This window comes from Rana temporaria, chromosome 1, assembly GCF_905171775.1.
Source record: "Rana temporaria chromosome 1, aRanTem1.1, whole genome shotgun sequence".
In the NCBI taxonomy this organism is placed as follows: Eukaryota; Metazoa; Chordata; class Amphibia; order Anura; family Ranidae; genus Rana; species Rana temporaria.
Window position 1 is genome coordinate 99805041 of NC_053489.1, and position 24426 is coordinate 99829466.

General features: G+C 41.9%; 1 protein-coding gene across 2 annotated transcripts in view; it reads left to right on the plus strand.

The window, feature by feature from the left end:
• The window catches only part of POC5 (POC5 centriolar protein), a 70425-nt gene that overhangs the window by 29565 nt on the left and 16434 nt on the right, over positions 1–24426 (plus strand). For both annotated transcript variants that reach the window (XM_040341203.1, XM_040341212.1), the window contains exons 5-9: positions 406–611; positions 1937–2113; positions 20250–20354; positions 22176–22355; positions 23366–23528. In XM_040341203.1, coding sequence (XP_040197137.1) covers positions 406–611; positions 1937–2113; positions 20250–20354; positions 22176–22355; positions 23366–23528 — 831 coding nt within the window. The remainder of the gene's footprint in view (positions 1–405; positions 612–1936; positions 2114–20249; positions 20355–22175; positions 22356–23365; positions 23529–24426) is intronic.

Below are 24426 nucleotides of genomic sequence, written 5' to 3' on the forward strand. Positions count from 1 at the left end.
GGGTATCCAAGTCGGATCTCCCGTCGCTTCTATGACGGCTTTGTCTCCATGGGGCTCGTAGGTGGTCAATCTCGCCGAGAAAGGGAGCGAGATTGACACAATATCTCGGTCACCTACTGTAGCCAGTGAAACTGGAAACTAATGAAGCTACCACATCTAATGATTGCTAAGCTGCAATATATATATATTTTTTTTGGGGGGGGGGGTTTAAAACCACTTTAAGTTACTTCATTCTAAGTTTTTAATGCTCCACTGCAAAAGCAAATCGAGGAGTTGCTGATTACCGCTTTGCACTTCTGTGCACAGATAGCGACATTTATAAAAACGGAACATTATTAGCTATATGAAGCTCAGACTCCTCCCCACCTGGACACTAGCTGGATTTATTTTTATTATTCATTACAGATCAGATCGTATTTCAGAGATCGCCATTTCATTCAGGCATGGAGGCCTTCTCTCCGCTTCACTCTGAGGAAATGTCTCTTCATGGGTCCTCCTCTTCCTCTACAAGGTCACATGTGGAACAGGTCAGAGTAACAGAGCTCCCCGTCTCTGCTGAAAACATGCAACAGGTGGAAGATTTGCTTGACCTATGGAGTGGTAATCTTAAGGTACACAGATTTCTGCTGATTTCATTTTATTTCTTTTTTCTGCACCATTCATTGGTTAATTTTACTATTTTAACATATCATTGGGGTACCTACATTATTTTTTTTTTTTTTGGTGGAAATACCAGCCCGTACATTTGCCTCGTATGTCTTTTTTTTCACCCACTGAAAAACAAAAAATCGGCTAGTAATGAACATATACCGATTTTATGATGACCCACTTAATATTCAGTAGGTCTCCCTTTTGCCACCAAAACAGCCCTGACCCATCGAAACATGGACTCCACCATACCTCCTGAAAGTATGCTGTGGTATCTGGCACCAAGCCGTCAGTAGCAGATCATTTAAAATATATGTCAACCCTTAGGCAGCCTATACAGTACATTAATTAAAATTATCCGATTTCCCCCATCAATACATATACTTTAGTAAACTCTTCAGCTTCGATCTGAGATTAGCATGCAAAAAAACGGGCGATCACTCATCGTGTATCCTGGGCATAAGGCTGTATATACTATAACCTGACAGCCAATTGTTCATACCTTTAAAAAAAAAAAAAAAAAAAAAAAATTATATATATCTCATTGACCTATTTTACCCCAGAAACAGGTTTCTAAATTAGATGATATGCTGTTGTAATCAAAAGGCACACATTATTTTCACTTTGGATAAAGTAAGGAAGGAGTATAACACTTGTCAGATTTTGCCCCATTAGAGATTTCCCTTCATTTCCTGTTACCATAGTCAAAACAGGAAGTAAGAGGAAATCCCTTCAAAGTGAGCAAAGTAGTGAGCAGGTTTCCCTCTATTCTTGTTCTGGTGACAACCCAAAATGTGGGGGTTTTCTTTTCACTTTTGGTGATAACCGTAAACCGGACAAATAGAGAGGGTGATTCTCCCTGGTGGGTGTTTGAACCCATCTCCACTCTATCCAAAACTAAAATATCTTTTGCCTTAGTTGTATTTAAAAGGGGTTTTGAGCTGTATCTAATTTTGTAAAATATGAAGGTCAAATGCACCAGTTTTTTTATACAAGATTTACTTTTTTTTTTTTTGTCACTCTCACCCCAACTTGGGCTCCCTCTTATTTGGCTTTTTTCTGCCCGTGATGGCCATGCAGCGTGAGCTTAGCATATCAAAGATTACAGCTTTATTATTCTAACTAGCACATACCTTTTTAGATCTGCAGGTTATCGGTTTGCTAACTACAACAGACCATCAGTTTTATCACTGGTAGTGGTGGTGATGTGAGGCAGATTTGGATAGTGTAGCTAGGAATATATGGTAATAAGATACTGCATATATTTACTCATTTTTTTATTTCTTAGACAAATATGATGACTGAGTTAAGGAAATGGAAACTTACAATAATTGAGAATCACAAACTGGAGATGAAGCAACAGAGTGAAAAGCATGCTGAGCACATTACTCATTGGAGCAGCCAGATAGACAACCTCAAGGGCTTGCTGCAGACCTATGAGACATCTATACGCAGGAAGGATGAGGTAACAGTTCTGAATCCAAAAAAAGCGGGTTTTATATAAATGCACTATAATTAGCAAATGTAAGTCAGCAACTCCTGCAGTTAGACCCACACATTGATTATTAGGGGTTGCCCAGCTTGTATCCAAGCTAATCAGCTGTTTCAGGGTTGTATAAATGCTAGGGTTGTCCTGATACTAGTATCGGTACAAGTACTCAGGCAAATGCTCCGATGCTTCACCCGATACCTGGACAGTCAGGGTGATCAGTGCGGTGGGGGAGTTACAAGCACCGATCACCGCTGACTGTCCTCGTATCCTCCTCCAGCCCCCTCCATTCTGCTGCCGTCTCACTCCGTGTCCCCCTCCGTGCTGCCGTCTCACTCCGTGTCCCCCTCCGTGCTGCCGTCTCACTCCGTGCTGCCGTCTCACTCCGTGTCCCCCCCCCCCCTCCGTGCTGCTTCATATCCCCCCTCTGTTCTCCTACTCCACCCCCTCGATCTGTCAGGATGGAGAGCGGAGAATTTACCGGCTCCTACCTTTTCCAAATGTACACTGACTACGTCCATTCATGTAGCTGAAACATCGTAAACTGTGTTTACAATGTTTCAGTTTATGAATGGAGAGGAGCCGCTGTCTTCTCTCCATTCATTTTCAGTGCAGCTGAGGCTGCTGAGAAATGGACTGGGGAATCTGTGTCCCTAGTCCCTTTCCCTGTCTCAAAGGAGAGATGTCAGAGGTCTGTTAAGACCCCTGATATCTCACCAAAGCCCCACAACAGGGCTGATAAAAAAATAATAAATGAATTGCAATAAATTAATAAAAAAATGAATTGTAAAAAATTATAAAAAAAACACACGGACACTGTCCATTCCCCCCCCCACCCCCCAAAAAAAAAAGAAAACAAAAGAAAGCATTGTAAAAAAATAAATAAATAATTAAACAAATTGTAAAAAAAGAAATTGTAAAAAGAAAAAAAAAACGACTGACACATGTGCCACTGTCACATGAGATTTAAAAAAAGTATTGGTAATCGGTATCGGCTAGTACTTGATAAAAAGTATCAGTACTTGTACTCGGTCCTAAAAAAGTGGTATCGGGATAACCCTAATAAATTCCCTTGGTGGATGCCCGAGTTCACAGTGGTGCTCAGTGTTTGTCTGCACAACAGTGCACCAGCCTAGAATATAGCTTAGTTTCAACAGGTTTTTGAGCCTGGAGCACAAGGAGCTGAAAAAAAAAGCAAAGTAGATCAGAGCGCTCCATTGGCTTTGAAGGTGTATCGGTGCAAGTCCGAAACCGCTAATTATTGACAATTTTTAGATGTTCTGGCTGCATTAGTTTCCTTCTTTATATTTTTATTTTTCACCTGGTTCCGGCTAGTATTATTGTTATTTTATAACTTTAATAGGCAAAACCGTGCAGCAGAAGTGGCAGTTGGAGGATTGAGACAAACCATTTAACTCAGATAGGATTGCTTACAATGATCCGCTTTTATTTATTTATTTATGTAAAACCTTTATCTCAAAAAGAAATAATAAAACTGTTCCTGTGACTGCGACAAAGGTGCGGCCCGGCTGCACGAAACGCCGTACCTGTACGTCGTTTCGTGCATAAGATACTGTGGGCGCACGCCCGTTGCACGAGCGCGCGGGTCCAGTGGACAACACTGAGATCAGCTGTTTCTAGTGATTAGGAACAGCGATCTCTGTGTTGTCCCAGGGAGCCCACCCCCCACAGAACACACCCAGGGAACACAGTTAACGCTTTGAGCGCCCCTAGTGTAAACCCCTTCCCTGCCAGTGTCATTTATACATTGATCTGTGCATTTTTTTTAGCACTAATCACTCTATTGGAGTCATTGTTCCCCAAAAAGTGTCACTTGGGATCAGATTTGTCTGCCGCAATGTCGCAGTCCCGCTAAAAATCGCAGCCAAATCTATCCTCTATTTTGTAGACGCTATGGCCCGGATTCAGAAAGAAGTTACGCTGGCGTATCTATTGATACGCCGCATAAATTCTAGCATGCGCCGGGGTATCTTCTTTCTGTATTCAGAAAGCAAGATACGCCAAAATTTGGCTAAGATACGACTGACGTAAGTCTCTTATGCCGTCGTATCTTAGTTGCATATTTACGCTGGCTGCTAGGTGGCGCTTCCGTAGATTTATGCGAGGAATATGCAAATTGGGTAGATACGCCGATTCACAAACGTACGTACGCCTGGCGAAATTTTTTTATGTCGTTTACGTAAGGCTATTTCCGGCGTAAAGTTACCCCTCATAAAGCAGGGGTAAGTCATGTTAGGTATGGACGTCGAAAACGTACGAAAAGCGTCGTATTTTACGTCGTTTGCGTAAGTCGTCCGTGAATAGGGCTGTACGTAAGTTCCGTTCACGTCGAAAGCATTGACTATTTGCGGCGTAATTGGGAGCATGCGCACTGGGATACATCCACGGACGTTTTTGGCTTCTTTAGGAGATCCTATTGGTACTAAAAAGATGTATTGTAATCACTACTGAGTTCATGTATAAATAGCATTCTGAATTGATGTATAGCATTCAAAAAACATCTAGAGATCATCATTCCAAATCATATAAAGATACAAAAATCATATATGCGTAGTATTCTTAGATTTTGACAAAGAAAATTCATAGTAGGGGGAGAGAGGAAGACATTTATATTTGCTGATAGTCTCTGTATAATAACCCAAAACCTCAATATACATACCATGACAAAAGAAGAAAAAGCATCCATCAAACACAAAGGGCCCAATCCATATAGTGAAAATGGAGAACTCTGGCGCTGTCTAGTGGGGGAGACTGCAGCAGTACCTGTGGATCTGATCCTAACAGAAAGGGTGATAATTAAATGAAGAAATGGTAACTGCGCTGTGGGGAAGGGGTGAAGGAAAGGGGGGAGAAAAAGGGGGGACCGTGAGTGGACTAAACAGTGAGGAAGAGAAAATATCCTAATGGTACTGTGAACAATACACATGGGTCTATATAAAAGTGCGGTGAACAAACACCTATATATATATATATATATATATATATATATATATATATATATATATATATATGGTTAACAATAAAGACTCATACTATAAATCCTGTTAAGTGCATAAAACCCAAAAATGCATAAAAATTGTGCAGAAAAATATAATATAAGAAAATGTATGTATGTATGTATGTATGTATGTAGCAAAAAAACACACATGTGATAAAGTCATATCCATAGGAAACAGGTATAGTAGTCCAGTAATGCTCCACAGAGCAGTGCCTAGATGAAACATCTCCACCCAAGATGCAGTGTGCCAGATAGAATCTTCAGTGATGGCACCTCTGAGTGCACTAGCAGCTCATCTCCTGGCTGTTTGTCCAAACAGCTAAGCAAAGTCACAGATCAAAACTGGATATGGAGGCTGATGGACACCTTCTCCTAATTCCTGGGACAGCTCTCAGCAGTCAATATGTGTCACGGAAAAAGAAAAAATACATGGAGCGTGCATATAGCGTGACACTATGAGGGAACCTCAAAAGAAAGGTGAATCTTGAGATGATGCACTCGCATGAAACAAAAAAGCAGCAGTCATCAAACCACGAGTGCCAAACTCGTATCCCCCTCAGAGTGTCAGCTATGCAGGTGGAGGTATATTCAGATCCTTATACGTCCAATGGCAAGGCTCGGTGTGTAGCAATGACATAAGAAAGAAAGAGGGACCATAGCATAACTCCGTATAAATTTAATAAAAACAAAATTAAAACTCACATTTGAGCAGTAAAACAAGTGTATAATTTGAGCATATACAAGTGTATAATAAAACGTCAGACTCTGTCTGTGCCCGGTGCTCCAATCCCGACGCGTATCGTCACGTCACGTGACTTCATGCCCGTGACGAAGCATTAAACACATAGGTGTGAACCAAGCCTAATACCACTTTTAAGTTTTAAAAACTTTTAACTATGAAAGAGAATGGTAATATAGAAACTGTAGTGTTATTTTATTCTGCATAATGGGACTTTACAACATAACTCTCATGAAATAAACTTTAATTTCCCCAAGGGACCAAGTGCATATAGCACTCAATGTGGCTCTGAGTGTCTATCAGTGACTGCTTTTACACATACACAGGACCGGCCAATGGATCACGCAGCACTGTGTGATCTTCAACTTTTAGATGAATAAGTGATGTTGAGCCAGTGCTGTGTGTGACAGTCTGGAAGTGCCGATTGTTCATTGATAAAACTGAAAAGTCGTTCGGGGCTGCAGCTCTGTGTGATCAATCATCGGGAGTGAAGTACATTGCAGCCATGAAGCTTCTTTTCTCTCTTTTTTTTTTTTTTAACTACTTAAGCCCCAGACCATTTTGCAGCTAAAGGACCAGGCCACTTTTTGCGATTCGGCACTGCGTCCCTTAAACTGACAATTGCGCGGTCGTGCGACGTGGCAAAATTTACGTCCTTTCTTTCCCACAAATAGAGCTTTCTTTTGGTGGTATTTGATCACCTCTGTGGTTTTTTTTTTTTTGCGCTATAAACAAAAATAGAGCGACAATTGTGAAAAAAATTCAATATTAACTTTTTGCTATAATAAATATCCCCAAAAAATATATTTAAAAAAAAAACGTTTTTTTTTTCCTTGGTTTAAGCTGATACGTATTCTTCTGCATATTTTTGATACAAAAATCACAATAAGCGTTTCATTGGTTTGCGCAAAAGTTATAGCGTTTACAAAATATTGTTTTATGACATCTTTCTAAAAAAAAATTTTTTTTACTAGTAATGGCGGCAATCAGTGATTTTTTTTTTCATGACTGCGACATTATGGCAGACACATTGGACACGTTTGACACATTTTTGGGGCCATTTGTCATTTTCACAGCGATCAGTGCTATAAAAATGCACTGGTTACTGTGAAAATGACACTAGCAGTGAAGGGCTTAACCACTAGGTGGCGCTAAGGGGTTAAGTGTTCCCTGCATAGTGTTTCTTACCCGCGGTCCGACTCACGAGGATGTCGGCTCGCTCGCGACCACACAGTCAGGCTTTTAAAGGGGACGTACAGGTAAGTTGATATGCCTGTCCGCGCCATTCTGCCGACGTATATGTGCAGGGGCTGGTCCTTAAGTGGTTAAAGGTATAATTTTTATTGTTTACAAACAGACAAAAACATAAATGCGTATGTAGCAGCAATGAGGTATAGTTGCACGGTATCCAGTCTGTGAGTACAACGTGATTGAGGAGTTTCATTGTTACCTTCTAAGATCTAGTATAACTACTAGAAGTCGGCTAATATTTTCAGAGAACTATGGTATAGCTTGATTGACTATAGTGAGCCAGAAGGCTTTAGTAGGTGAGGATTGGGATTTCCAATGCATAGTTATTGTTTTCTTTGCATAAAACAGGATAATTCTTAGAAAAGTTTGTACATTCTTAGATGGATATATCTTCATCGTCTATATATCCTAGCAGGCATCTCGGGGGATTGCAACTGAGTGAGGGAGCTGATAAGGGCCGTGACCCCTGACCAGAATTTCCTAATCGGCAGGCATTCCCACATTCAGGCCGCATTCACACCTGAGCGTTTTTGTCGCCTGAAGCGCGACGCTCAAAGACGCTAGAGGGGAAAAATAACATTATTCTCTATGTAGATGGTTCACATCTCCAACGCAGAACGCCTAAATTTCAAACAAATCCCGGACCCTTTTTTGACGTGCGAATCGGGCAGCTTGGGCGTTTTACATTGATGCCAATGACCTGTACAAAACCGCGGGGAAAAACGCTGCCTTTTGTCACGGCAAATCGCGGTAAAAAACGCCGCAAATCGCCCAGGTGCGAATGCAGCCTAAGTGAAAAACTGTACCATCAGCCATGCCCCTTCGGTAACATGTTGCGGAGGGTAGTCTCTTTAGTCTATAGAGTAAACAAGGGGTAAAGTAGGACCTAATAATTTAGTTTGAATTACTTTATCCCGGAAAGAGATAACAGATGATACCTGGAGGGGAAGCACTTCCTGCTGAATATCCTCCATCCGCTCTGGTATGTCTGCCATAAAGCTGCTTACCCTTATTTTTCACCTGTTGATCCTGCCATCAACACACTTTCTGTCCTATGATGACAGTGCTTGCTCACCATAGTGTGTCTGTGTAGGATCAGAGTTGTTGCCCTAGGACAGTGATAGTGAACCTTGGCACCCCAGATGTTTTGGAACTACATTTCCCATGATGCTCAACTACACTGCAGAGTGCATTAGCTTCATGGGAAATGTAGTTTCAAAACATCTGCTGTGCCAAACCAATTTGTTTGGCAGTAAATGCCAGCACCATCATCCTCACCAAACCACCCGAGACTGGTAGTCAGAGGCAGCAGTTCCTTAGTGGATCTCACACTGCAGATATACACTTGTCTACAAAACAGGAATGTCTGGGCAGAATCAGAAAGTGCGATGCAATTTTTTAGAGAGGATTCAAGGCTAAGGGGTAGATTTTTAGGTTAACGTGTAGGCATGATGAACTTTTCTACAAATTTGTACTTTTAAAAGTTTGTAACCGTACACTACTTTTCAGCACTTCTTTGTTTCACTGCCAGCCCCTCTCTTTTAAATAGTCACAATGCACTGTGTAAGTGTTTTGTTAACCACTTCAATACCAGACACTTTCCCCCTTTCCTGCAAAGGGACAATTTTTAGCTTTCATCACTGTCACATTTTGAATGACAATTGCGCGGTCATGCTACACTGTACCCAAACACATTTTTTATCATTTTGTTCCCACAAATAAAGCTTTCTTTTGGTGGTATTCGATCACTGCTGGGGTTTTTATTTTTTGCTCAACAAATAAAAAACAAATGAAAGTTTTTTTTTTTTCTTTTTTTTTTTTTTCATTGTTCTAAACAATTTCAAATACGTTTTCTCCTTCACTGATGGGCACTGATGGTTGGCACTGATGAGGCGGCACTGATGGGCACTAATGTGCAGCACTGATAGGTTTCACTGATGGTCACTGAAAGGCTGCACTGGTGAGTACTGATGGGTGGGCATGGATGTACACTGATGGACACTGGGTGGGCACGGATGGGTGGCACTGATGGACACTGATAGATGCCACTGATGGGCATCACTGATAAGGAGGCACTGGCAGGCATTAGTGATGGGCACTGACTGGTACTATTTGTGGTCACTGGTTAGCACTGATTTTGGGCACAGATTGGCATCCTTGGTGGCATACCTGGTGGTCATCAGTGGTAGCAATCTCTGGTGGTCCTGGTAATAATCAATCAGTACAGACTCCCTCTGACAGGAGTGCAGCCGATTAGCTCTCCTCTACTCGTGTCTGTCAGACGTGAGTGAGAAAAAGCCGATACATGGCTTTTCCTATTTACACTGTGATCAGCCATGATTGGACATGGCTGATCACGTGGTAAAGAGCCTCCGTCAGACTGACACACCGCACAATCGATCGCATCGCTGCACGCCCCCACGGACGCATGCCGGCTGTTAGCCTGAAAGATGTCATATGACCTTCAGTCAGGATAATGGAACCACCGCCCGGCCGTCATTCTGCTATAGTCCGGGCGGAAAGTGATTAAAAATTAAGCCTCTAAATACCTTTTTTCATGTATTTTCAGGCCGTTCACGTGACTCCCGGCTGCTCTAATACTCTGACCTACGGGCAACAGGAGGAGGGGCCTAGACCTCCATCTGACGTCAGCTAGGGAGGTCACGTGACCACCATGCTGGCCACTAATTCCCTCCCGCTGTAATCCTTAGGGGAGTCATGTGACCGCCCTGAAGATACATGAAAAAAGTTATTTAACGAACCCTTATACAGTGTATTGTTGCTGCTTAAAAGATGGAGGCTGGCAGTGAATTTAGTTTACTACAAACGGCGGGTGCACGGAACAGCTCGCACAAGCTGACAGGCAGGGAGATGAGGAGAGCTGCGGATTACAGAGGCACGTAAACTGACCATGGTGTCAGGGCTCAGCAGCCATGATATACCGTGGTCAGTTCACAGGGGGGAGACTAGAACCAGGCAGGATCAGCCAGGTTTTTTACAGCTTCCAGAGGGACAGGTTGGACAGTTCAAGCACTGTGTTGTTTTTAACCGTCTAAGTTTTAATGGACTTTAATACACCAGGACATCGTTCAAATCTTTACACTGATGCCCATGTAAAACTTAAAGTACAACTAAAACTTTTTTTTTTTTGCGTTTTGGATAGAGTAGCGAGGGATTACACCAGTGTTTCTCAACCTTTTTTCAGTCAAGTTGCCCTTTTAAAATTATGGACAGTCTTGAGGCACCCCATTCTAAAATGTAAAAAGCTGTTCTAATCATTTTAAATACCGTATTTTCCGGCGTATAAGACGACCCCCTAATTTTCCAGGAAAAATTTTGGTTTTGGGATATACTCACTGTATAAGACTACCCCCTTCTTACTAGTCTTTCTGGAAGCTGAGGGGTAGCCAGAACCGCTGACAGAAACAGGCTTTTTCAAATCTCACTGTGCCATTACATGCCCCCACATTGCCATCACTTGCCCCTCAATTGCCTCTCACTGTGTCATCACTTGCCTCTCATTGTGCCATCACTTGCCTCTCATTGTGCCATCACTTGCCCCTCTCTGTGCCATCACTTGCCCCTCTCTGTGCCATCACTTGCCCCCCAGTGCAATAACCGTAAACACTCACTTTTTTTTCCAGCGGTGACAGTCTCCATGCTGCGAGCGCGAGCATCAATGATTTGAAAGCCGCGCCTTCTCTTCAGAGTGTTCTGTGATAGGCGGAACACACATTTTCCCAGCAGAGCCTCTGTTCTGTTTTCCGACTATCACGGACGTCTTCTCATCTCGTCCGAGGATGAGAAGGCATCTGTGATAGGAGGAACACAGAACAAAGGCGCTGCTGGGAAGATTTGTGTTCCTCCTATCACAGAACACTCTGAAGAGAAGGCGCGGCTTTGAAATCATTCACGCTCGCAGCACGGGAGACTGTCACCGCTGGAAAAAAAAAGTGAGTACTGAGACCGTACCCGGCGTATAAGACGACCCCCGACTTTGGATGCATGTTTTTGCATCCAGAAAGTCGTCTTATACGCCGGAAAATACGGTAATGTGGCTGCATCGGCACATGTAGACACCCAACGTTAGAGGTGATTTATTCTCAGAAAGCAAATACACTTTTCTCCTCTCCCTCAATTTCTCTCCATCACTCAGCTAATGGGGAGGGGCAAACAAGGATGCTGTGCAGGCGATCAACACTGATGACACCACTGGTTGTTGGTGCACAATAAAAACCTGTGGCTTTGTGTAACTAAAAGTCAGGTTTGACCCACCTGCTGGCTTGGATACGTTTTTGGGAAAGTTTTAGGCATTTTGCCAAGGCACCCATGATGAAGCCTCAAGGCACCCTTGTTGAAAGGCTGGATTAGAACTCCTTTCCGTTTTTATATTGCTGTTTGTGCTCTCATTAAGGAGATTCACCCTCTCCATCTGTCCTGTTTACCATTATCATTGAAAGTAAAATAAAATTCCAAAATTTGGGATGTCCCCAGAAAAGTAATGGACGGGAAATCTTCCAATGAGGACACTAGTTCTGGTGACCTGGGGGTCCCCAAGGGATTCTGTTAATTTGCAGGGATTTCCTCTCACTTCCTGTTGTGGTTATTGGACAGGAAGTAAAGGGACATCTCCCCAATGGGACACAGATGGCAAAAATATAAACTGATGGGGTTTATAATCCTCCCCTACTGTATCCAAAATGAAAAAACAAGTTTTGCCTATAGTTCTATTTTAAGTACCAGGTTTAGGCAAGGCTAACCATTAATGGTGCACAAGCATGCATTGTCAGTTGTAAATTTCCCCTTTTTATATACAACATGTTGCAGGCAAATCTGCTTTGTTGCCTTTACAGGCAAGTTTTACTGTGCCACAAGAACAGAAGATATATGAAATGCACCCAGAAACGGGTAGCTTTCCTTGCCTTGGGCAGGCATAACGGAGCAAATACATAAATGAAGGTTTGAATATTCAGTTCTGTATACGCTTAGCTATGTATATGTCTAATACATTATGAAGTAAGAACATGTCTTCAGTGAGCCGAACATGATGTTCCGATACAGTAAAGAGCCGTGTGTGTCATTTATCTTTGTCTTGACATAACACTCTTGATTAATGTGTTTACACAGAGCTTTGTCTCTGGATGAGTAAATCTGCATGTAGCTTCAGCTTCTCCCAGACACCTGAATATGTCACATCCTCCGTTCATTATATAGCTGCACATCCGCATTTAATGAACAAGTAAGAAATCAACACAAAAATCTGGATAGATGCATCTAACTGTTGGTAGTTTTGATTTGCTTACTGTCACCTATTCTCAGTTGTTAGTAGATGAGAACATATGATGGGTTAGTGTTGGGTAGATCCTGGCAATTGGAGGCACCCAACAGCCGCTTGTGTCTCATCCAGGTCCCTGAAATTGAGCCCCCCCCCCCCCCCCCCACACCACCTTCAGCAGCCATTATAAGGGGGGCATTGTACGCATTGGCAAATTCCTCTACACTTACAGTATATGAGCAGTGTTTAGTATTGCAGTTACAACTAGATAGGTACTACAGCAAGCCAGACCTATAGTTAACCATTTGGTTACTGGGCACTTTCACCCCCTTCCAGACTAAGCCAATTTTCAGCCTTCCGTGCTGTTGCAAATTTACATGGTAATTGTGCGGTCATGCAGCACTGTACCTATATTTTTATCCTTTATACAGTTTGGGGGGGTTTTTTGGTGATATTTAATCGCCACTGGGTTTTTTGTTTTTTTGCTAAACAAGTGGAAAAACAAACTGAAAAGGGAAAAAAAGTAATTTTTCTTCTTCATTGATGTACAATGATAGGCAGCACTGATATGCTGCACTGATTGGCACTATGGCTAGGTGCAAATATAATCCTTTTACCATCTTCTCTTATCTAGCATTTAAAAGTTCTCGAGATAATCTTATGATTTCTCCCAGTGCTAGTAAAACTTTCTGCATTTTTGCATCCCTGTAGATTGTTAGCCAGATTCAGGTACGGCGGCGCATCTTTCAGGCGGCTTAGCGTATCGTATTTAAGCTACGCCGCCGTAAGTCAGAGAGGCAAGTGCTGTATTCACAAAGCACTTGCCTCCTAACTTACGGCGGCGTAGCCTAAATGGGGCCGGCATAAGCGCGCCTAATTCAAATGAGGATGAGGGGGCGTGTTTTATGTAAATGGGGGGTGAGCCGACGTAATTGACGTTTTTTACGAACGGCACATGCGCCGTCCGTGGACATATCCCAATGTGCATTGCTCCAATGTACCCTGCAAGGACGTATTGGTTTCGACGTGAACGTAAATTACGTTCAGCCCCATTCACGGACAACTTTCGCAAACGACGTAAAATTTTCAAACTTCGACGTGGGAACGACGGCCATACTTAACATTGACTAGTCCAGTTAAATTTAGGACGGCATAGATTCAGAGTTACGTTGGTGTATCTACTGATACGCCGGCGTAAAGCTACATGAATCTGGCTATGAGAATACATTTATGGCCAGTAATGGCACCAGAGATGTAAGGTTCAGCAAATCAAAGGATGCAGCACCATGGATGGTGTGATTTTTTTTTTTTTTCTTTTCTGCAACCATGGGGCTGGGGGATGTTGTGCAGAGAGCCGTCCTTGCCAGGAGAACACAGTGATTATTGCCATAGCCTCTGGCAATAATTGCATATCGAAAATCCAAAATCCTGGTTGGCGGTACATTAAGCCTGACTCGTACAGTCAGAGAGCCAGATTCATGTAGATCAGCGGATCTTTAGATCCGCTCGATCTACGTGTTTTACGATCCGCCGGTGCAATTTAGCGAGGCTAGTGCAGTATTCATCAAGCACTTACCTCGAAAAATTGCATCGTCGGATCGTAACTCCCCCGGCGGAATGCAAATTCCGCGGCTAGGGGGAATGTATAATTTAAATCAGGCGCGTTCCCGCGTCGATTTAACTGCGCATACGCCGCCGGCGAAATTTCCCAGTGCGCATGCTCCAAATGACGTCGCTAGGACGTCATTGTTAGCGGCGGGTACGTCAATTGCGGCCATCCGTATTCCCGATCGACTTACGCAAACGACGTAAAAATTTGAATCTCAGCGCGGGAACGACGGCCATACTTAACATTAGCTACCCCTCATATAGCAGGGGTAGCTATCCGCCGGAAAAAGCCGAACGCAAACGACGTTAAAAAAAAGAAAGGGCGGGCGTACGGACTTGAATCGGCGGTTCTACTCATTTGCATATCCGACGCGTAAAAAAAAGCGACGACACCTAGCGGCCGGCGGTAGATTGCAGCCTAAGATTCGACTGGTGTAAGTCACTTACACCAGTCGGATCTAAGGGAGATCTATGAGGAATCTGATTCTATGAATCAGCCTCATAGATCCGACCGTCGGCTCTCACAGATACGACGGCGGATCTCAGAGATACGACGGCGGATCAGGAGATCCACCGTCGTATCTCTTGATGAATCTGCCCCAGAGTCTCTACAGAAGTAAAAAAAAAAAAACAGGGATTGCTTGCCATAATAAGAGTCTCGCCAATTTATTGGTCTCTACAATATACAAGGAACCGACTCACGTGATCAGTGGTTGGCTGGGGATGGAGGCTTGTCCTTTCATGATCTTCACTGGTGACATTGTCCTCCTCAACAAAAAAAAAACTAACCTTTCCTGCTCTATCCATATAAAAAATGGCTTTCGGTAAACCTTTTTTATTGAGAATGCATCACAATTTGCTATGTTTAATCAGTAGGCATAGCAGAATATTGCTCATATTTAAGGCACACACCAAAGTGAGTTTATCATAACTCTTCTGTGCTGTGTAGGAATTTGTTGTGATTGAAGACTTGAAGTGGAGTATTTCAGTCATTGGTGAAAAAATGATTGATTAATACATTTTTCCTAGGACTTTTTGATAAAGCGAGAATTCTAATCTGTCATCGTTGTTTAGCTTCTGCATTATAAATCTGCAGTAATGCTCTATACGCCGGTGATTTAACAAGCATGTGTCACTTTATTACTGTGCTTGCTTCCCTGCATAAAACGTTAATATGTTATCTTTTATGTGACTTGCGTCAGAATATAAAAATAAGATCTCCTTTCTTCTAAAAATATTCAGCATTGCCGAGATATTTTATAATTGTATGTGAAACTCAATAGCAAAACAGTAGCCAGCACTTCAAGTTTGACATAAAGGGCAAAGTAAAAAGTCCACATGGCACGTCCCCCACTGCTGATACCCACCTTCCCTTTTCTGCCCCTTCTACCACAATTATGCTGTGGAACATAGAGAAATACCTTATACTTCCAAAAATATGGAGTGTGTGCTGTCTCTTCTTATTCCACAGTGTAGTGACGTGTGCCTTATCCTGCCAGCCACATTGTTGGGGAGAGTCTCTAGCCCTGTATAAGCTCTGGCTAGGCTGACTTGGAACCTAAACGCACCATACACTGATCGAGATTTGGCCGATTCAGCATTTCAATCAGTGTGTGTAGGCTAAACTAAAAAACAGTACCGCTCTAATGTTTCAGAAGGTAAGCCCTGTGTCTGGTGACTCTGTATGCTGATCAGGATTTAAGGCACATCAGGCTCAGCTAGGACTACAAGAAAATGGCGCCCAACTGTACGCAGGAGCAGAATACTAAAAAGTTAAAATGGTCAAAGATGATGAGAATAGGCTTCAGCTTGGTTCTCCACCCACAGAAGAACCCCCTAATGCTTCTCATCCGTGTGGGGCTTGATCATAGAGACAACCATGGCTTTAAACATTCAAGGTGTATAGCATCATGAGCCACATAGATGGTCTATTTTCTAGCCTATTAAAAATAAACAAATGCAGCACTATGTGATATATCACTCACTCGGGTGAAAAAAATATATAAACAATTGCCGTCAGCAATGTGCGAGTGAATGTTGGAGCAACTTGAATTCCTCCCAAAAAAATATAAATGGTAAAAAAATATATACTCAAGTATAAGCCGAGTTTTTCCACACATTTTTTGGTCCTGAAAATGCCCCCCTCGCCTTATACTCGAGTCACCTTTTTGCGCCTGATCTCCTGGACTTTGGGGACCCGGTACCGGCCAGCCGTAGGTCCCCTGGTTTTGGCACACATATAGCCCCACTCTTCCTGTACAAGTGTGCAAAGTTTGTTGTCTGGGGGACCTACGGCCAGGGAGCACCGATTTTTCAAAGCCTGTCACCCCTTCTATATACTCCCATGTTAAACGTAAGTCTAGTCATGGGCACAGTGAGACATGCAGAGGGACACCCTAGGTTTATACTCGAGTCAATGATTTTTCCCCGTTTTTTTTTGTGGTAAAATTAGATGCCTCGGCTTATATTCGGATCGGCTTATACTCAAGTATATACGGTAAATTTAAATACTTGTTGTCAAGCAAGTGCACAGAGAAAGAAATATAAATATAAAAATATTGAAGTAAATATCAAAAGTCCACAGTGATAAAAAATAAATAAAATTTGTATCTATATAAATGGCCCCTCCCCTACACGTGACAACACAGGGCAATTGCGTGTCTTACTTGGGGGGATCCTCAGGAGAGCTATTCTGAAGATCAAGCATCATACTAATACATCAATTGCATTATACTAGTAATGTTCTCTTTTCTCTCTTTCTCTCTTTCCAAATTGTAACTTTTTTGGTCTGATTGGCATGTAAATAAATCTTATGTATGCTGCAGCCCCTGCCTTTTAATTTTTGCAATATATTTTATTATTATATCTAATTTGAAATAAGGCTGACCTAAAACAATTATAGTTTCCATAATGGAACTTGTGACTACTTGAAGTATGATCAATGTACTCCTTAGGCATGGACCTTTTGAACACACATTTTTATAGAATTTGTTTATACTAAATTTGCCAAAAGCCTTAAGTACAAATTGTAAAAACAACTGACATGCAGGAGTTTACAGCGATGGCAAAATAATGAGCAGTTAAAGTGTTACTAAACCCACAACAGTCAAATCAGTCTGTATATGCAGTAAAGCATGCCTGTTATACTCACTGTGGAACCCAAGGGGTTAAAAGGCTGTTTGATTCCGTCTTGTCTGATCCTCCCCTTATTCCACAGTCCCCAAACAATCTCTTGAAAGAACAGAGCCCTGAGGCACATGCTCAGTTTGGTGTGCATTGCTAGAGAGTTTTTTTTTATTTTATTTTTTGCATGTGAGCGGCACAGGGCCAATCGGCACTGCTCAGACAGAGGGCCAGGGGTCCTGCATCCTCAGGACATTTCAGGTAGAATGAGAACTCGCCCTACAAGCTTTTACCAGTGCTCAGCCAGACACTGATAGAAGTCATAAGACTGCTTTATACTGCTGATGATGAAAGGTATTTAGCAGTTTTATATTTACTAAAATATTTGCAGTTCTGTGTACTATGGGAGACCAGATATAGTGAATTCAGGCTCTCGGGTTTAGTAACAGCAAAACCTGGGGAATGCCCAAGAAAAAACTAGGCCTCCTTACCGACCAGCCTGCAGAACAACCAAATTAACCCGTCTAACAGTGTGTGTTAAAAACAGGGGTTTTGTCCGCACGCATTTGCGAACTCTGGTTTAGTAATCCTTTAAGACAACACTTATGCTGGTCTTCATTTGCTATGCGTTTTCTAAAATTCATATATTTTATGTTCAGAGTGTTTTTGGTATACATTTCCATACATAAGTCATTTAAAAAAATGTATTTATTTTTTAGCAATGAGGATAGTTTAACATAGTTTATCTTGGCTCAGTGCATACACACTGAATGATGTTTGTAATGTGTCCTGATTGGTCTGCATTTGTGTGTTGCTCCCGCTGTCTGCGTGGGTGCACAGTGTGCATATAAGCAGCGGCAGAGCTTTGGAGGTGATTGATCAACTGAGTCATGTTCCTGCAGCCTGTAATTATCTACTGTTCTAGTCATTTGGTTTATTATGATTTTTTGTTTTTCCAATCAGCCGCTCATTATAATGAATATAATTACTCAATAACCGCAATCTAGTCGTGTCACTGGGTAGCTGTACTCTTCTTTTCTTTTTATTTTCTACTCCGCAGCAAAATGTTCCGTTTCAAAGTGCTTTGTTACAGGTTGCAGCTTTAGAATTTCAGCCGATTTATGTATTGGTACGATGGTGTACAGAAATAGAGCCATGTGTACTGTACAGTTTTGGAAAGCATATAATTCATCTGTCGCTGATCTGACTCATGAAAAAGTGATGCACAGAGCCCAAAGTCAAGTACCTAGCAGCTATGAAATGTTAATTCCTGCTTGCCTTCAAAGGGGGACCTGTTGTTGAACTTGTTTTAAAACCTGCATGTTTCTGAACATTCCTTGACCTGGAACAAATATGGAGGCCAGTACTTACCGCTTCACTGACTGTATACTTTTTGCTTAGATGATGTACGAATTTAAAAACCTGGGGACAAGGATGATCTGAGAACTTGAGAAAACGATTAAGGGCCCTTTCACACGTACGGACAGTATGTCCGTATGTCATCAATCCGTTTTTGGTTGAAATACGGACATACATGTATCCCTATGGGATTGTGTCTGTCCGCCGATGAATATCCGCTGACACCCAATCTCATCGGTCCCCGCTGTGATCCAATTCTGCAGAAGGAGGAAAATCCTATTTTTCCATGTGTCTGCAGAGCGGATCAGGTGAACACTGACAGAAGGTCCGTGTTCATCCGATCCCCTATAGGAGAGAGTGTAGATCTGACAGTACGGTCCCTGCACAGTGTGCAGGGACTGCCCTGTCATCTGCCGACTCAGCGGGGACCCCAAACTATCCGTCTATCTACTTCTCTATTAGCTTTTAGAGGATCCCTGAAAACCCTCCTCTTCAGAGAAGCCTATCCTACCCACATCTAACAACTGTATTTTAACTTTGCCCACCTGATCACCCCCCACATCTACTACCCCCTGTTCCACTTGACCCTCCCTTCTAGATTGTAAGCTCTAACGAGCAGGGCCCTCTGATCATTCCTGTATTAAATTGTATTGTAACTATAATGTCTTCCCTGATGTTGTAAAGCGCTGCGTAAACTGTTGGCGCTATATAAATCCTGAATAATAATAATGATAATAATAATAACAGCCTTTACTTTTGTCGGAAGGCTATTCACAAGAATTTGGAGTTAGGGCCAGTTCACACCATAGAAACACAATCCGGATGTGTTCCGGGTGCTTTTTTTTTTTTTGCATGCACGTTTTTAATGCTGTCCGGTGCCTTTTTGCATGCACGTTTTTTAATGCAGTCCGGTGCCTTTTTTCACCCCTCTTCTTTTTTTTTTTTTATTCACTTTAGTTAAGGACAAGTGTGTTCCAGTGCGTTTTTGGTGCATTTGGTTGCGTTCCGTTGCATTCCAGTGCGTTTTTGATGCATTTTACAGCGGTCCAGTGCAGGTAAAATGCGGCATGTTCTACTTTTTTTTTTTTTTCTGGGACTGTAAGCACTGGAGTGAACAATGCCATTGAAAACCATACAACCTACTTTCCATGCGTTTTTGATGCAGAAAAAAATGCACTGGACTGCATGTGGTGTAACTGGCCCTAAATGTGGGAAGTTGTCTCAAAATGGCATTTGTGAGGTCAGGTATTGATGTTGGACGTTGCTTACAATTGTTATTTTAATTCATCCCAAAGATGTTCAGTATGTGCAAGGTTAGGCTTCTGTGCAGACCACTCATTAGACCTTCTACAAAGGAACACAGCCAACCTGAAAAAACCTTCCCATAACTGCTGCCTCAAGATTGGAAGCACACAATTGTCTAAAAATGTATTATGAACAGTGTTCTTCACTGGAAACGCTGGATTTCAATAATTTGGAGGAGGTGGTTCACATATTTTTGGCCACATAGTTGGTGTGATGGTCAGGTGTCCAAAAAACATTTGGCCTTATAACGTAGGTCCTTTTTTAGGAGAATTGGTTACATTTTACTACCATGTAAGGTCCTCTTATGTGAGATAATTATGTTATAATGACAAGGGGATGCTGATAATGTAGTTTTCTAGCCGCACTGGCATGCAAGAAAATATTTAATAGATACGCTCACATCACAGAGAATATGATGTTGTTTTCCCCTCAGGTCATTTCTAACCTGACCCATGCACTGGAGAAGCACAAGGAAAAGATCGAGCTCATGCGAGCTTTTACCCACTGGCGACTTCAGCAGATAGAAGCCAGACAAGAGGTAAAGACCAAGACGTGTGAATCATGTATGCTATACTGTGTGAATCATTGTTCTACATTCAGCGTTCTATTCGTAAAATGAGGGAGAATGGCTTGTTCCAGGTGATTTACGATATATAAGAGAAACTACAGGCACTTGCAAAAAGAACATTTCTTCCTAATTCCTTCATATACCCAGTAGAAAAGCCTTGCGTATGTTTTTTTTTTTTTTTTAAACTGTGCTAACATAACTTTGCAGCATCTGAGCAGTTAAATCACGGAGTCAATTAAATTAAAAATGAATATCCTATCTTAAAAAGATTATATCTTATACATCTATTGCAAAAAACATAAGCTCATAATCCCCAACTTATTTATTCATAAGAGAGAACTATTGCAAAAAAGTCACCAGAGTGATAATATATTCACAAGCATAAATGTAATATAAGACAGGTTTCTGAAATACAGTTCCTCCAAGTGCGAGAAATACTGTCATCTACCACCTTTTACAATCGGGGGCTGATCTTCCCGTGTATGGCCACACCGTGCCTATTGAATTTGGCACTCACCAGAGACAAGGGCTTCAGGGAATACCGCGAACCTTATCACAGAAGGCGGCTCGCTCCCTGCTACCATCTCTAAACCACAGTGTCTGTCAGCCTAAATTGCCTCTCCTCTCTCTTCCAATAGGATTGCAGACCATCATAAGCTGTGTCAATAGAGCTAACAAACAGAGCAGACAAGAGAGAGCCATAGTGTAGATTTTTTTTTTTTATTATTAATTTTATACAGTCATTTTAAATTTTCAAAAGCATAGGCAACTAACAACTGAAGCCAGTGCTGGAGATCTGGTGCAGCAGCATGACGTCAGCGCTTAGACTCCCCCTACGTGTTTCAACAATAGGGCATCATCAGGGACCTATTGGACGAAACGAGTATGGTGGAGTCTAAGCGCTGATGTCACATTGCATCCGGTCTCAAACGGGAGTTTGTTGTGAGTTACCTGTATTTTTATTTTCTTTTGAATTTTTTTGTACAGCTTTAAATGGTTTTAAAGTGATTGTAAAGGCTATTTTTTTTTCTAACAATAACAAACATGTTATACTTGCCTGCTCTATGCAATGGTATTGCACCGAGTGACTACTTACCTCCTCTTCTGGAGCCCCCAGCTTCTTTCGTAAATAGCTTCCCTAAAGCCTCATACACACGATCGGACTTCCATCTGACTTTTCCGTGGATTTTTGTCCGTAGGGGCGTTGGCCGTGAACTTGGTATGCATACACACGGCAGAACTTTTTCAGGTGGTTTCTCAGCGCTTTACCGCCACCCTTTGGGTAACTTCTGCTATTATTGTCTAATGTTTAGCATTGGTTCGGAGCATGTGTGTTTGTACTTTGGGCTTTAGTCTGATGGACTTGTGTACATACGATCGGATCATCCTCCATCGGACATTTGTTGCCGGAAAGTTTGAGAGCATGCACAGCGAACATTTGTGCGTTTGAAAAACAATTGTCCGATGGAGCATAAAGACAGTCGGATTGTCCGATAAAACACATCCGTCAGACCGTTGTTGTCAAAAGGTCCGATCGTGTGTATGGGCCTTTAGAGTGCCAATTACACCCTGAAAACACAAATGTCAAGAGATGTTTGCTTGTTTCAGAAGACATCTGCTATTGCGTGCAGCTTGATTCAGCATGCTGAAAAGGTTTAGGGATTAGTAATTTATTTTGGATTAAGATATGTTTGATAGTTTGGTCGGGATTTCTTTAGAACAAATCTCAGATTTGTCTACCATTTTATCTTATCTGATTAAGTATTTAATATTTAACATCCATCATTTTAGGATTATGCATGCAGTCTGGCTGATAGACATTACAGAAAGGTATTACTAAAGAATAGCTGGAGAACCTGGCACTCGGTTATTGAAGTAAATTGGAAATACAAAGTGGAGCAGGCATGTCGAGCTCGAGCTGAAGAAGTGTGCATTCAGTTGACTAATGACTATGAAGCAAAGGTTGCACAGGTAAGACCAAATCAATTGAAAACTAAGATTTCACTTTTGTGTGGTTGCTGGCAAATTGAATCATATGGAGGGTCCCTAAATCTTCTGGGTACTTTAGCGCCCTGAATCTACCAGTTGTATCTGATTGTCCGCTATCAGATAGATTTGTGTAGACAACTGTATGATCTAAAGACAGAAGGTAAAAAACAGGCTTTTCTTCTTCCCCCTTTTTTTAATTAAAAATTCTCTTTGCATATGTATATTATTTGTATATGTACAGGTCTGTTGCCATTTACCTAATTGGTTGCAGAAGGTTTTTCCAGCTCTTCCTTGTTGGTACCACGCACATTGCCAGCATTTGTTGCTCTGTCTCAACTTTGAGACATGTTGCTGACATCAATTTAAAAATTTACCATTTTTTTAAAATAACCTTTTCTGAGTTTAACTGCTTGCTGACCCGCTCACAGTAAATGTACGGCAGCTGCAGGCACTGCAGCGTACTAGTATGACACGCTGCACATGGCACTGCGTCTGGTGGACACAGTGTATCGCAGTGCTCGGTACCCAACCAATGTGAGCGGCTGGGTCATAGCGATCACATGATTACAATGTAAACAAAACGGCCCTAAATGGCTTCCATTCATGACTGTTTTGCTTACTATTGTGATTCTGTGATTGACCAACAGCTATCACATGGTATGTGGACTAATCCTAGCACCCTGTACCATGTGATTAGCTGTAGCCAATCGCAGCATGTCAACAGTAAGCGAGCTGTCATGAATGGAAAGCCATTTATGACAGCTAACTATTGCTTAGAACGGTGATCATCAATGTAGTGTAAAGTGCTTACAGTAGTCTAATAACAGGAGGTCAGATATTGTATCATTTCTACTCTTTAGTGACAGGTAACCCATGTCTATTCTATTCAACCTACCCATTTTGGAAGTAGTCACCATCGAAGTCACCATGTTTGAATGTGTTTTCATAATGTCCCTTTCCAAGAAATTATGATTCTGCTTCTCATATCACAGCTGAATGGAGCCATAGAAGATGCAAAATCAGAAGTACAGAGACTTCTTGTGGAGAGAGACCACTTTGAGGGCACAATGAAGAAAGCCTTCATGCGGGGAGTTTGTGCATTAAACATGGAGGCAATGTCAATGTTTCAAGAGAGAGAAACCCACATGGGCCATGGTTGGTTATTAAACTAATGCTGCACAAAGTCTAATAATGGTATGGCTGATGATAAAGGGATAGTTCCCAGTAAACATGTGCGCTTTCATGTTTGAGACCACTGAATGAAATTTGAATTGGAAGGGCTATTTGTTGATACCAGTTCAGCTTTCAAAATGGAGAAAGAAAAAGGTGAAAAGTTAATATTGGGCAAACGTGCTTGATTTGAATGGCTACACATAAGAGATTATTTTTTTAAAGCACATTTTATTAAGTCCGATGCCAATAAGCGATATCCTATGTGCCCCGGAAGAAGTTGTAATTGTATTTTTCTAAATTCATTAAATGCACATTCCAGGGACCAAATAAATTGTATATGTTCTTGGACCTCCATTCTAAAAGAGAGAACTAAGGCCATTGTGTTTCCTTGCCAGCACTAGTCGCTAGGTAGGTAGTCTAGGTTTTGAACATAGACCAAAAAAACAAACAGAAATTCCCAGATCACTTGCCAGCCTGCAACAAAGCAAACTGATCCTGTCTAATAAGTTTACATTAAAACCGAGGGGTTTAGTTTGCACACATTTGTGCCTAAGCTGCAGCAGCCACATCACGGCACCCCCAGTGTTCTTGCAGCAAAGGCCAGTTATAGGTTGGGGTGGTTGCCATTTGTTTGTATTTTTTGTACATAGACCACAGGAAATACATTAAAATCATTCATCAAGGTCTCAGAAATCTCTGCAGCCCTTCTTTTACTCTTTTTATATACTGCACTGGAGATGAGTGATTTAGTGATTAGCATTACCAAAGGCCTGTGTGTGCAATCCCTCAATTTGATCTGGACCTACACTGCATTGATGAAAGTGTGTTAACAAGCTGACCACCAGGTGACGCTGTAACACCAACTACATACTATACTTCC